The sequence below is a fragment of the Protobothrops mucrosquamatus genome, unplaced genomic scaffold (genome assembly GCF_001527695.2).
Source record: "Protobothrops mucrosquamatus isolate PMUCROS unplaced genomic scaffold, P.Mucros_1.0 scaffold3812, whole genome shotgun sequence".
Lineage (NCBI taxonomy): Eukaryota > Metazoa > Chordata > Lepidosauria > Squamata > Viperidae > Protobothrops > Protobothrops mucrosquamatus.
Genome location: NW_015389764.1, coordinates 228 through 13,518, shown reverse-complemented (window position 1 = coordinate 13,518; position 13,291 = coordinate 228). Strand labels below are relative to the sequence as shown.

Here is a 13,291-nt window from a genome sequence, read left to right as displayed (position 1 = left end):
ATCAAATAAAATTGATCCTATCAAACCATTGAAGTTTGTATTACAAAAACATGATTTTTTATTTTGGCATAATTAAAAAAGCTGCATAATTTTACATTAAAAGAAACCAATCTCAATTTTTCTCATATAAGCACACAGAAAATAAGATAATGCTTTTTGCAAATATTAAGGTATCAAATTTCAAGCAAGCCTGTAAAAGGTTATGGAAATGGAATACTGAGTGAGCAGAAGATCAAACTGTAAGGATAAAGAGGGGGAAAGAGTAAGTTACAAAATAAACTAAAAGCTAATTTTTGAAAAGTCAAGGACATTGATAGCAAAGGATTGACAGGGCCTCCATAGAAACAACTGCATCTACGATCTTTATCTTTGTTAAAAAAACAAGTTTGAAGATATTGAGAATACCTTATAAAAGGGACTAGATCTGTAGTAAAAAAAGAGACCTCTGTTATTTCCAGTAAACAAGTAGACATTTATAGTTTTTATTTTGAGCATTGCTCCACATAATTATTCAGTGTCCAAAATTAATTACCAAATGACATCTTCTGTAATCATTGCTGTCCATGTTAAACTAGAAGCAAATTCCAAATATTTTATGTTTGCGTATTTAAAAGACTAGTCAGTCCAACAGAGACAAAGACTCAATATTCCTTCTTTCACTGTAATCTTCGGTAACTTTTACAGAGTTCGTGGTCCCGAATATCACCCCAACCCCCGTTTTTCACATGGGGGCTCAAATGGGTCATTGAGTACCGCTTGCTAATAGTTATGGTTTCAGGAAATAAGTATTGTTGATTGCTACTTAAGAGCGAGTCAATTTTGGCACTCTGAACAGACGGCTGGCAAGATTTTTTGTGGTGCATGCCACAGTCACCAGTGTGGAAGATTCGAGGGATCTCTGGAACCAGCACCTTCCAGAAATGAGGAAGGCATCCTACAGTCAAATGCTGAAGAGTCCAGTCCCAGTTGTAATCATCATAGGTGCAGAAGGCATCAGTGCAGCCAATCAGTTGCTGGTACGTGTCCCTAGCAAACACCATGCCCATGTTGTGCTCTGTGGACTTCCATGTCTTCAATTCCACCTTGTCAGCCCGGCCAGCAAAGCTGCCGCGCACAGTGGCATAAGTGCCCAAGGACAGCAACTGGCACTCAGGGCAGTCACGCTGTCTCAGGGCCCAGAGGCGTTGCAGAACATGGAAGAAATCAGGGGCCAGGTAGTGGTCCTCCTCCAAGAAGACCACCAAGCCCGGGTGTTCCCGCAGAGCACGCACCCTCTCCCACACAAAGTGAAGCTTCCACCACCAGTGGTGTTTGGTTTGGGTGAAACTAGACTCACGGTAATGGCCAAAGGCATCGGGGTAGTGAGCGTTGAGGCAGCTCATTCGCAGCGCTGCCGCTTGGCCCACGTCGCGTGGACAATCGCGTGGGTCCGTGCCTGGGAATTCGCCCGGATAGAGCTGCAAGCTGAACGGAAAGAAAATCTGCAGGACCGCGCAGAAGTCCACGGAAGAAGCCAGCGCATTCAACTCGGCGGACCACACGTCATGGCTAAGCACGAGGAGCACTTTTTCCACGCCTGGCGCGCGTCGTAGCGAGTCCAACAGGATCCGGAGGTGCTCGATGCGCTCATGCACCTGCACCACCAGCGCCACGGCCACCTCTCCGGGACCGGCGCCGCCGGGCCGCCAACGCGCCTCGTTGCGAATCGGCTGGTCGAAGTTGAGTCGGTACACCAGAGACCGGTAGTGCAGGGTGCGATTCAGCCCCGGCGCTTCTTCCCGCGATATCCAAGACGAATTTGAGTGACGCCCGTTAACTGGAAGGCTGTTGGTGGTAACCGCCGGTGGCAACGGTCGATCTCCCAGGAGCGGCGGCGGAGACGCGGTTTCTTCCCGTTTGCTGCCGCTGCCGCCGCCGGCCTCGCTTGTTGCTCCCCAAAGCACTAAGGCACAGGCGGCGGCGCCCAAGACCAGCAGCAGCGCCACCACTTTGCGCTTGTAGATGCGGAGTCTCATGGTCCGGGAGGTTCCGGTTCTCCTGTTCCTTCCTCGTTCCTCACTTGTGGTGGCTTCGAGCCGCGCCTGGCGCGCCCCCCGGCCCCTTGGCGCGCATCAGCGGAACAATCGAGCACCCCGGGGCTCTCGCATGCCCGCCTGCTCGGGCCGCTGCCGTCGCGCGCGCATCCTCTCCCTCGTTTTCTTGGCCGGACACGAAAGAGGCGGCTCAGCCGGATGAAAAGCAAGCGAAGGAGGGACCCGACCGGCTCCGCCCCGGACGCACCAGCCGGCCACGCTACCTCCGTCGGGGCTGCAGCAACCCCAGGACCTCCCTCTCCAGGCGCAGCTTCCGGATCCGGACTACCGCTTTGTTCGTTGGAGAGGCCGTGATCTGGACTGAGCGTTTTCTATACGGCAAGAGGCGCTCTTGGAAAAAAGGAGCCGCTTCGCACTGACGCTCCCGAAATGAATCTGATTGGTAGGAGGCAAAAAGGACAAATATTCTGCTGCCCAAATTTTCTGGGACTTTAAATAACTTTTACTGATGCAATAGAAGACAATAGTTGTAGCTCAGGATTGAACTGTGGGGTTCCTTCGTGTTCTCTGAACTTGGTTGTTTTCTTACAGACGGTCACCTAGTTATTATTTATTATTATTATTATTATTATTATTATTATTATTATTATTATTATTGGGTAATGAAACCGCTGCAAAAGAACAAGCAAGCTCAGGGAGCACCAAGGATCCCCCCAAACTTTCATTGTTTCCGTAGACAATGGACAACTATTCTCTCCAGTCAGGTTTTTTAACTATCCTAGCTTATTGGCCATACAGTACGAGTATAGGCAAGACCTGAAAGATCAAGTTAGGAACAGATCATCCTGAGAGTTGACAATGACTTCATAGTCCATAATCTGTTAATCATGTGTACAGAATAAATGTGCTCTGGGCCACCAAAGATAACTGCTGGAGAACTAGAGAGAACATTTTTTCATTTCCTACCTGCTCCTTCTTGAAATGCAGTCAACTCCCTCACAATTCATATTTCTCTTTGTCAGCTCATCTTTACCCCAAAGCATAACAATGATGTTTTACATAAGCTATATCCATGATGTTTTTAGCACATAGAACAGGGGTCCTCAACCTTGGCAACTTTAAGACTTGTGGACTTCACCTCCCAGAATTCTGGCTGAGGAATTCTGGGTGTTGAAGTCCACAAGTCTTAAAGTTGAGGACCCCCGACATAGAATATGTGTGTGAGGTAAAATGTGCTGAGAGAGACTGGCTCAAAGTCACCCAGCTAGTTTTTCTTGCCTAAGGTGGGACTAGAAATCAGTTTCCTGGTTTCTAGATTTTTAAAATATTAAAGTTAAGTGTTATTTCCTGTCGCAATAAGAGGACTTCAGTATTTTTCTCTTGAGACTGGAAACAAACTTCTAGATTCAGGGTGTATTTAAAGAACTGTGTTTTATTCTAAGCACAATTTCATCTGTCCTGGTAATAAATTTTGTCATACCAATTTTAAAATCTCAATTGATGTCTGGAAATTATTGTCTACAACATCATAAAAACATTAAATTGTATTTTTAGTCAATAAATTATTGCATACAAACTAGTATGTAAAGTGATCTTTATAGTAAACAGCTTTAAAAATACTATCCTTTTGAATCAAAGTGTTTGTAAATATGATTGGGTACACTGATGTTACAAACTTTCCTTTGATAGGCATATATAGATTGCACAAAGTGCATTTATTTTTAAAAATGAATACCAAATATTGTCATCAATTCAGTGCTTCTCCTTTTCAAAGAATAGTTTATAAATTTAAGAATTTTTCAAAAATGATTGCAAATTCTGCATTCAAAAGACTGCATGTTTTACAGCTTCTCTGAAATAACTGTTTACCCAGAATAAAATTACTAATGATTTTATAAAAATAATACTAAAATAAGAGTAGAAAAGGATTTTTTCCCTAGTTGAGAGCTCTGGCTATACCATTCACAGCATTAAACAGGAGTTAGGAAGGAACTTGCACCTGGAATCAGAGATAATATCTAACACTTAAAGTGTTTAAACACTTTAAGCAGCTTTCAGATAATAAAAAAGATGGTTTACAGATGAGGAGCCTTGTTCCAGCATATTGTTTCCTTTTCTTCCAGTACAAAACAGAATTTAGCATTTGCTGAATAAAACTTGTCAGATTATATAACCTGATCACCTCACACTTTGCAGATGTCTGTCCAGAAACTGAGAATAGCATGTGAGAGAGCAGAAATAGCAAAGAATGGGGGCCTCGGTGCCTCCCATATTATCCACAAGAACAACTGTGTGTGCCACACTGTGCAGATTCATAGTCACTGTTGTTTGAATGAAGCAGGTCAAGCAAGCCCGTCCACACTGACAAGTTTTTGACATGTCAAGATCATCACAAAGGTGATAAGGAAGAATGTGGCAATCGCGTGGGATCCTACAAAAAAGAAAATGGCATTCATATTAGTTAGTTCCCTAAAAAATTGGTCAAATAATGAGGCTGCCCTGAAAGAAGGGGCATACCAAGAATAGCAAACAATTGAAATTATAATATAGGTAGTCCTTGACTTACAACCATTAGTTTAATGATCTTTCAAAGTTTCAATGGCACTGAAAAAAGTGATTTATGGCCATTTTTCACATTTACGACCACTGCAGCATCCCCAAAGTCACATAATCAAGATTTGGATGCTTGGCAACTAGTTCATATTTATGATAGTTGCAGTGTCCCAGAGTCACCTTTTGCAACCTTCTGACAACCAGCCAATGGGGAAGCCAAGTTCACTTAACAACCATGTTACTAACTAAATAAATGTGTCAAGAAAACTCACTTAACTGTCTTGTTTAGCAAACGAAATTTTGGGCTCAATTGTGGTCATAAGTCGAGGACTACCTGTACATAAAATTATATGGAGCTACAACCTCAACAAAGCTCTCATTTGCAACATGGAAATGAACACAGGCCTATCTTGCCATTGCATGAGACAAAATTGCATAATTTGACCATTTTCAGTGAGGAAATGCAATATGAGCACTTGTATTGTGCTTATTAACCATCTAAATTATTTTGGAATATTGGTTTGACTGACTTGATTTTATTCGGTGTCTCAGTGGCTTAATGACTTTGAAGATGGTCTTTCCACCAGCTGTTCCAAACCCCAGCACTGCATGGCATGATGAGCTCCCATCACTCATCTCAGCTTCTGCACACCCCCCCCCCCAGTTCAAACGCACGTTCTATGTGAGTAAACCACTTCAGTGGGAAGAAGAGCTGGTGCTTTGTGTGGGTGGTCACATTCCTGCCAGCTCTGAACCTACTACTAATCTGAATTAGCATTGTAGTCTCCTGGCTAGTATAACAGTACCATATATGCTAATAAAGAGTATGTTATAATTAAGCTTTTCAATCAAATATTTCCAATATTCTCAGACTAATATATGTACCTGAGCACCAGTATAAGTCAATATCTTGCTCTGTGACTCTATATGTAAAGCATATATTTGTCTCCCCCTTGTGCAACTGAACCCACTCCATAGCTCTTGTAGCCCATAGCAAACAAACCAAAAAACTTCCCCATCATGCTTCTCATGATTCCTCTGGCCAATTAACATTTTAAACTAGGAAATTGAGAAAATGGTTTAAACTAGAGCCTGCCTCTTTTACCTGTAATTGATGATTGTCCTTGCAGAATATTCTAGTAAAGTCAGTGGTATTTGTAAGTGTATATCAGGAACAAGTGGCTTCGGCTGCTCAAAAGGATTGCCAAATAAATCCAGGCTCTCAAGTGAGAGTTTAGCAAATTCACTGGGCAAAAATGGGAGTTTATTACGAGCCACAGACAAGAAGCGGAGATGCGACAACTGACCAATCTTGAATGGCAATCTAATCAGATTATTATCATCTAACTTCAAATGTATGAGTTTCTGCAAGTAGCAAAACTGTGCAGGCAGCGCTTTGATTTTATTCTGGCTGAGATCCAGAGACTGAAGTGATTTTTTGAGAGTGGATTTGCATAGAGCCACATTGAATGACTCCAAGTGATTGTCCTGTAGATTGAGCTCCTGAAGGCAAACAAGGTCCCCAATAGTTGCTGGGAGCTGTTTAATACTATTGTGGCTCAAGTCCAGTTTTCGAAGGCTTCTTAGGCAAAGCATACGCATGTCTAGACGAGCTAATTTGCAATAGGAGGCTTGGAGATACTCCAGAGAGTATGGGAAATTCCGAGTTAAAGGATAATCCTTTTTTGATGTTATGGTCATCTTGGTTTTTGGTTTTTCAACTTCAGAGGCCTTTGGTGATATCAGCTTAGAAAGTGGTAAAGTTTCCTCTTTGGTGCCTTGATGAGCTAATTTCACTGCACAAAGGAAAGTCCTCAGTTGACTGACATTTGCCTGCACAGAAAACGATGCACAAAGATAAGCAACATGTATAATTCACTGGGGTTTTTCTTTGGGACAAATACATAATTTTCTAAATGATTAAATAAATGCACTGAGGCAGCAAGAAGTTATTCCCTTTCTTGGAAAGCAAGAGAAAACACAGCAATTTGTAGGGCATTATTTTGATTACAATAATCAAACAGTATTGTCACAGTAGCTTGAAAAAAACAAAACTGATCCCATAATTGAGAGATAAAAATCCTAAACACATACTGATACAAAAGACACCCTCCACAAAGATCTATTCAAAGATATAATCATTGTTTCAGCTTTTATTATACTTGAACTTCTGAATGCTTTTATGTACAATCATTAAAACACCTTTAAAACACATTGAAAAGTAGAATTTTTTTATTTATATTTTACCTCATACCTAAAGCATGGCAAGTGAAAACAGCAGCTATTATCACTACTAGTGAAAGGTACTATAGCCTTTAATCTGTTCATTACTTTCAAAGAGATATATAGATATGCACTACAGATTAGAAGTTCAAAAGCTGCCAACTGTAATTTCTTACGTTTGGAATGTCTGAAAATACATTAGTGAACTTTTTTTCTTGCTGCCTCCAAACTACTGTATACAGGTAATCCCCGAGTTATGAGCGTTCACTTAACACTCGTTCAAAGTTATGTGATGAGCACCCCCCTAGTGCTTACGAGCAAGTCCCGAAGTTACAAATACGGCAAGTCTTTTGCCCTTACTTACGAGTGACCACAATGGCTCTGCAACATTCACTCTGGTTATTCCCTCCCTTCCCGTCCCCGCCCCAGGTCTGCCTAGGCACCAGGCCTTCAATACTCACCCTACGAAGATCGAGATCCTTCGCTTTCTTGGCTGCTCCAGATGTTCAGTGCGTCCGCAGAGAATGGAGGCCTAAAGTAACGCAAGATCACACGAGATCAGTGGGACGAGATCTCATGCTACTGATCTCGTGTGATCTCATGGTACTTTTGGCCTCTGTTCTCTACAACTTAGAACGGAACCAAAGCTGGGGGACGCTTCCACGTGCCTCTGGAGGCGTTTTCCAGGTAGGTGCCACCCAGATCTAAGGCCAGGGAATTTTTCTGTGCCCCCCCACAGCCCAATCCGGGCTCCAGAGGTCTTTTCCAGACCCAAACAGGCTGCGCACGGGGGGGGGGGGCTGTGGAAGCGTTCCCCAGCCTCAAATCCGGGCAGCAGCAGGAACCGCGGCAGAGAGGAGAAGGATCTTTTCCAGGTGAGTCTGGTATGGCAGGAGGAGAGGGGGAAGCATGCGGTATCTTAGTGGGTCAGGGAGGCCTTGGGGGCTTGTTCCATCACTAGGCCCTCCATGGCCTTTCCCACCCTGAGATACCTCATGTTCACTTAACGAGCCGTGTGCGTTTTAATAAGGGAGAAAGGGAGTAATCTCGTTCGAGGTATGAGATTCACTCTACGGTGTTTTCAAGTTACGAGTGGAATGGGCAGGCTCCATTTCACTCGTAACTCGACATTTATTCTACTTTGAAATGTTTGAACTTCCCTCTTCCTCCACCCACCCCTCCAATTCAAATGAAACTGCCAAGGTACCATCCTTTAAGTTTTCTTTAATTTTAAAGACAAAAATTATGCAACTTAGTTTACTTGCCTCTAGGGCTGATTTCATACCTTGCTGAGACAAATATCCACAGCTGGTTCTTTTAGCCGTACAGTAGCTTTTCCTTCATCCACGAACTTGGTAAAAAGCTGGTCTATGTTCTCTCTCAACTGTTTTTAAAGAAATGAATTGTAGAACCGTGATCAAGCAATCTATCTGAATTTTAAAAGGCTGTGTCTTCATAGGACCAGATTTTGAGACAAAGAAAAGAGAACAGTTCAAAATCTTCTTCATTATTCAAATGATTTTTCAGCTGTATAGCCAAACAAACCACCAGCCTGATTCAGCAAGACTAAAGAAAAATAATGCAATATTTGTGGGAGTCTGATACAGTGCAAAGTCCCCATCTTAAATATTTTTAAATGTGCAAAATCCTGTAATATTAACAAATATTAAAGATGTTTGTTAGTAATATTATGTCTTATTTATATCTAAGTTTAAGTTTTCAAACTGTGTTTGGCAAAACCTTAGATTTCTGAGAAAAAGCTTGATGGTTCTGTGAGAGATTAAGGTAAGGGCAAAAATATATTTAAAAAGTTCACTTAAATACCCACAGAAGCCTACAGCAATTTTTATATGCAAAAGTAATGACATCCCAATCACTCAACACTGATTTACATGTTTAAAGCATTAACACCCCAAATGATTGTGAAATTTGTTTTAATATTTGTATCCATTTTGTAAAATTTCAACAACTTTAAATAAATTACAAGTATATTTTGTTGCAAATTTTCTATCACTAGAGCTTTGCCTCTTGGTTAGGGTTTTCAGAGGTTTTTTTATCCAACAAGTCTCACAGTCTGAAAAATATTGAATACTACGGATGCAAGCTTTTTAATCCCAATATTATACTTTTGAAACTCTATCTTATTTATTAGATGTGACTAAATCAAGATTTGTTTTATTATTGATATTTTGTGGTTGAAGTCTGTGTGCAGGAATCCCTGGTTGACAATGTTCTTGTAAATTAATAAATGCAATCTTGTCTTGATTTCTCATCTCTTTTACAAATTCTTTACTCTTTGTCATCTACATAAATTAACACTATCAAAGCAGTGCTTGGTGTTCCTATTTACCAATACTGAAATGCTTAGCTGTTCCTAAAATTATTATCTTGCTGGTTCAAATAGGTTTTAATGACATTTATGCACACTTGCAGTTGATTTGGTGTATATTTTAGATGCAGATACCTCAATATTTGACTTACATAGCACACTAAAATTACAAACTGTTTTGTACATGCTTCTGACTCAGTCTTGGCTCCTGGTGACTACATAGACAAATACAATTTTCTTGGCAACATTTTCAGAGGTACCAATGAAGGAGAATATTTGTAGCTCAGGGTTGAAATGAGGGATCCTTGGTGCTCTTTGAGCTTGCTTGTTTTCTTGCAGACGTTTCATTACCCTAACTAGGTAACATCATCAGTGCTAGTAAGGAGTGCTGCTTGCTGTCAGTTTATATTCTGGTGTCTTGCCTGTCTGTATGGATGGAGGCGATCCATGAACACCAACTGGCAGTCAAAAGGCATGACGGAAATTATTTAATTTCACAACGTATAGACAGATTTAACCATAGTTTCAGTTGGGAAAATGTGACAATCCTAGACCAGGCCAAATCCAAAAATGCCAGGGAATTTCTAGAAGCCTGGCACTCTGACATATCAGCCATCAATAGACACATAGACATTAACAACATCTATAGATTATGCAAAAGAGACAATCAAGCAGCCCAAAAGAGAAAAAGACTCCTCCACCAGTAATCAGCATTCAGATCAGCATAGATTAGCTCCAAGGTCAACTTCAGACCAACAATCAAATAAGCAATACCCCAATCAAGAAACTGCCACAGAGCCAATAGTAAACAGCCCAACTAAAGAATCCCTAAGACCACCCCCACCCACCCAGACAGGCAAGACACCAGAATATAAACAGACAGCAAGCAGCACTCCTTACTAGCACTGATGATGTTACCTAGTTAGGGTAATGAACCATCTGCAAGAAAACAAGCAAGCTCAGAGAGCACCAAGAACCCCTCATTTTCAGAGGTGTTTTGCTACTTAAGGCTGAGAGAGAATGAATAGTCCTAAATAATCCAGCTAGCAACCATGCCTCAAACAGGACTAGAACTCAAGTTTCCCTGCTCCTAGTCCAGCAACTTAATCACTAGATCAAACTGACAAGGTGATCACAAACCAGCTAATCAGATTCACCAATTACAGTATTTTGTGTTAATCTACTCCAGGGGTAGTCAACCTTGGCTCTTTTATGACTCGTGGACTTCAACTCCCAGAATTCCTGAGCCAGCTAAGCTGGCTCAGGAATTCTGGGAATTGAAGTCCACGAGTCATAAAAGAGCCAAGGTTGACTACCCCTGAGATTCTACTCTATGCAATTAGTGTTTAAAGTGTCACACAAACTGTGAAAACTGGATTGAGTAGTTTACTGTTGTATTTCATGCAAACATATAGTGCATCCATTCTACATATAATAAATCTATACCTAATTCAAGGGAAGCATTTATCTCATTAGGATACTTTTCTCTCTGTTTTAACTCTCTTCTCAGGTCCTCATCCGAGCTCTCATTTCAGATCTCCTGACAATACCTGCTGCTAACAGTTCATTTTTGTTCTGTTTAGATCGTGATCATTATCTCCAAGCTCTTGCTTTCATTGTTGCTTAGTGTATAAGCTTTTAAGGACTATCTGCTTTTGTAAGAAGTGTACTCTCCAATAGGACATGTTCTGGATATCTTTGCTAAGGAGTGTTGGGCTCATGGGGCCCAGGAAGAAAGCTTTTTCTGCTCTGGTGTCTGCTTTGTCAAACATTATTCCATCTGAGATTAGGTTAGTTTTAAATCTTGGCTTTCGCAAGACCCTTTTAACCTTGGCTTCGTTTCTGAACCTGGGGCCCTGGAAGAGCGATAAAGCCTACTAAAGCCCTTTGGTTTTGTTGATGGTTGATGCCCAGCTGCTGTGTGTCTTTATATTATGCATTTATTCTATTTTATTCTACATATTTCTTTTACCTGGGGTCATGTTGTGAGACAGGTGGCTATATAAATCGAATAAATGAATGAAGATGCTGGCTTAGAAAACAGGAAACAGAGTTCTAGTCCTACTTTTAAGCATGATAGATAGATAGATAGATAGATAGATAGATAGATAGGTGATATAGAAAGAGCCTATTCAGCTGCTATTAGCATCTATCTATCAGCAAGAAAAGATTGTGAATTATTGCTATAGTTTCTTAAGAGGGATCAACTCAAACAAAATGCGGCGTTAAAGGGACCATGCAGAGTTCGGATTAGGCGGAGGACCCAAGACCGAGGAAAGGAGTAAAAGACACCGACCCCCTTCTCTCTCCGCGGTTCCTCACCTGGTATTTGGCTCCAGGGCGGTGGCGGGCAGTGCTGACCAGAAGCCAGACGCCTCCGTCTCCTCCGGTTGGCTTCCCCAGGGCGAGCAGAGCCCTGACAGCGCGTCCCGGGCCCCGCATCCCCGCTGAGGGCAGCAGGCGATTCATTACCAGCACGTCGCAAGGGAGGCGCATTTCCGACGAGCTCGGCTAAGCGCCTGACCAACTCTTTCAAAACAGACCGGCTGAGAGGAAGGCGCTTCCCGCCACCTGCGCGCGCAACCCTCTGAGGAGGCGGGGCCTTTCTTTTTTCCGTCCCTTCCGCGCTTGCGCAGACCTTGAGCCAATCTGCTTACTTGATTGCATGTCTCTGTGTCTGATTTCTTTCTGTTTCTGCGCCGACTCATTCTGAACGCGAGCTTTTTTTTTTTTTTTTTTAACCGTGCCGGGATTATTGTGATTATTTATCATCAAGTCGACATCGATTTACAGTGGCTTTGTGAAGAATTGTCCTAAACCGAGTTCAGGAAAAATCAAAGATATAAGTACAGATTAGGTGAGACCTGGCTCAAAAACAGTAACTGTGAGAGGGACCTAGGAGTCCTAGTGGACGATCACTGGACTATGAGCCAGCAATATGCTGGGTTGCATAAACAGAGGCATTAGAATCAAGATCACGCGAAGTATTAGTACCGCTTTATAAAACCCTAGTGAGACCGCACCTGGAATACTGCAACCAATTTTGGTCACCATACTACAAAAAAGATGTTGAGAGTTTGGAAAAACTTCAGAAAAGAGCAATTCCCAGAATTCCTGAGCCAGCAATTTTAGTGTTTATTTAGTAAGATATTAGTTTCTGAAATAGTTGAAAACATTTATAATTTTCAATTCCCCTTTTTAAAAGACAAACAATTGTCCTTGTTTTGTAAAATACAATTGTCCCCACCCATTTACGGGAGATAGAAAAAAACAACAAACTGCAGGTTTCCTGTGCTTTGTGTCTTTATTGAGTGTAGAAGATCAATCTGATTATTTGGCTTCAGAAAAGAAACTGCAACAGTGCTTTTGTAGAATTGCTGCTGGGAGCCTTTCTGGAAGCCTCATTTGCAATAAGCCTCACATTTTGCATGGTGCTGACATTTGGCATGTAAAGGCACACATGATCCCTGATAGAGCTTAGCAGCATCTTAATAGAATTGGGAATACAGTTTAGTTTCTCAATATCCTTCAGCCATTAGACCTAGAGCATATCAATGTGACTAACTTTCAAGAGTGGGAAACTTGGAGATGTTCCTTTGTTTTTTCACGTTTAGAATCTTTATGTGGGACTCGGATTGGGTCAAGATCAACGTTTTTGCTGTCTTGATAGCTCTGCTTTACTGCATACATAAACATCTTCAGCTGCTTGACACCTGCCTGCTAACAAAAATAATGCACACAGAAAATCAGTATTCATGATTCATTTTTCTGGTCAATATTTTTCAAACAGGTATGAAAGGAGATCAGGAAATATTTCACTGAGGCACAGAAAAAAATTCTCAAGTGCTCTCAGAAAATATATTTTAGCATTAAAAAGCTTTAGTATTGTTGGAAGGTAAAAGCCCCTGTGACACTGTCCCCCTTTTAGCCAGGTCACTCATCAAGTCCAACCACCTCTGATCTACTGGCATTCTCAAAGTTACAAAGAAACTGCTTAATTTCCCCCCCCCCTGCATTGATACTTGGGCTGCAATTGATTAAGAGGACCTCTCCAGGAAGTCAGCTGACAGATGACAAACATTAAACAGAATTCCCTCAAGAAAAGGGAAATCTTTTATCACAATACTTCACCCTGATGCCGGACCCCTCATAA

General features: G+C 41.7%; 2 protein-coding genes across 2 annotated transcripts; both read right to left on the bottom strand.

The window, feature by feature from the left end:
• Positions 1-23: 23 nt before the first annotated feature.
• Positions 24-2,040, bottom strand: MGAT2 (mannosyl (alpha-1,6-)-glycoprotein beta-1,2-N-acetylglucosaminyltransferase). The gene has a single exon (XM_015827606.1). It carries the CDS (start codon positions 2,013-2,015, stop codon positions 657-659), a length of 1,359 nt encoding a protein of 452 aa, XP_015683092.1. The 5' UTR covers positions 2,016-2,040; the 3' UTR covers positions 24-656.
• A 1,550-nt stretch (positions 2,041-3,590) lies between these two features.
• Positions 3,591-11,634, bottom strand: LRR1 (leucine rich repeat protein 1). Its single transcript, XM_015827603.1, has 4 exons — positions 11,461-11,634; positions 8,095-8,193; positions 5,692-6,419; positions 3,591-4,464 (listed from the first exon to the last, which is right to left on the bottom strand). Exons 1-4 carry the CDS (start codon positions 11,632-11,634, stop codon positions 4,212-4,214), a joined length of 1,254 nt encoding a protein of 417 aa, XP_015683089.1. The 3' UTR covers positions 3,591-4,211.
• Positions 11,635-13,291: the final 1,657 nt, after the last annotated feature.

Excerpts from the sequence above, each read along its gene's own strand:
- MGAT2 (XM_015827606.1), bottom strand. The coding sequence starts at position 2,015 with ATGAGACTCCGCATCTACAAGCGCAAAGTGGTGGCGCTGCTGCTGGTC.
- LRR1 (XM_015827603.1), bottom strand. The coding sequence starts at position 11,634 with ATGCGCCTCCCTTGCGACGTGCTGGTAATGAATCGCCTGCTGCCCTCA. Across the intron at positions 8,194-11,460 it reads GCCCTGGAGCCAAATACCAG|TTGAGAGAGAACATAGACCA; the intron begins GTGAGGAACCGC and ends CTTTAAAAACAG. Across the intron at positions 4,465-5,691 it reads AGGACAATCATCAATTACAG|GATCCCACGCGATTGCCACA; the intron begins GTAAAAGAGGCA and ends TCTTTTTTGTAG.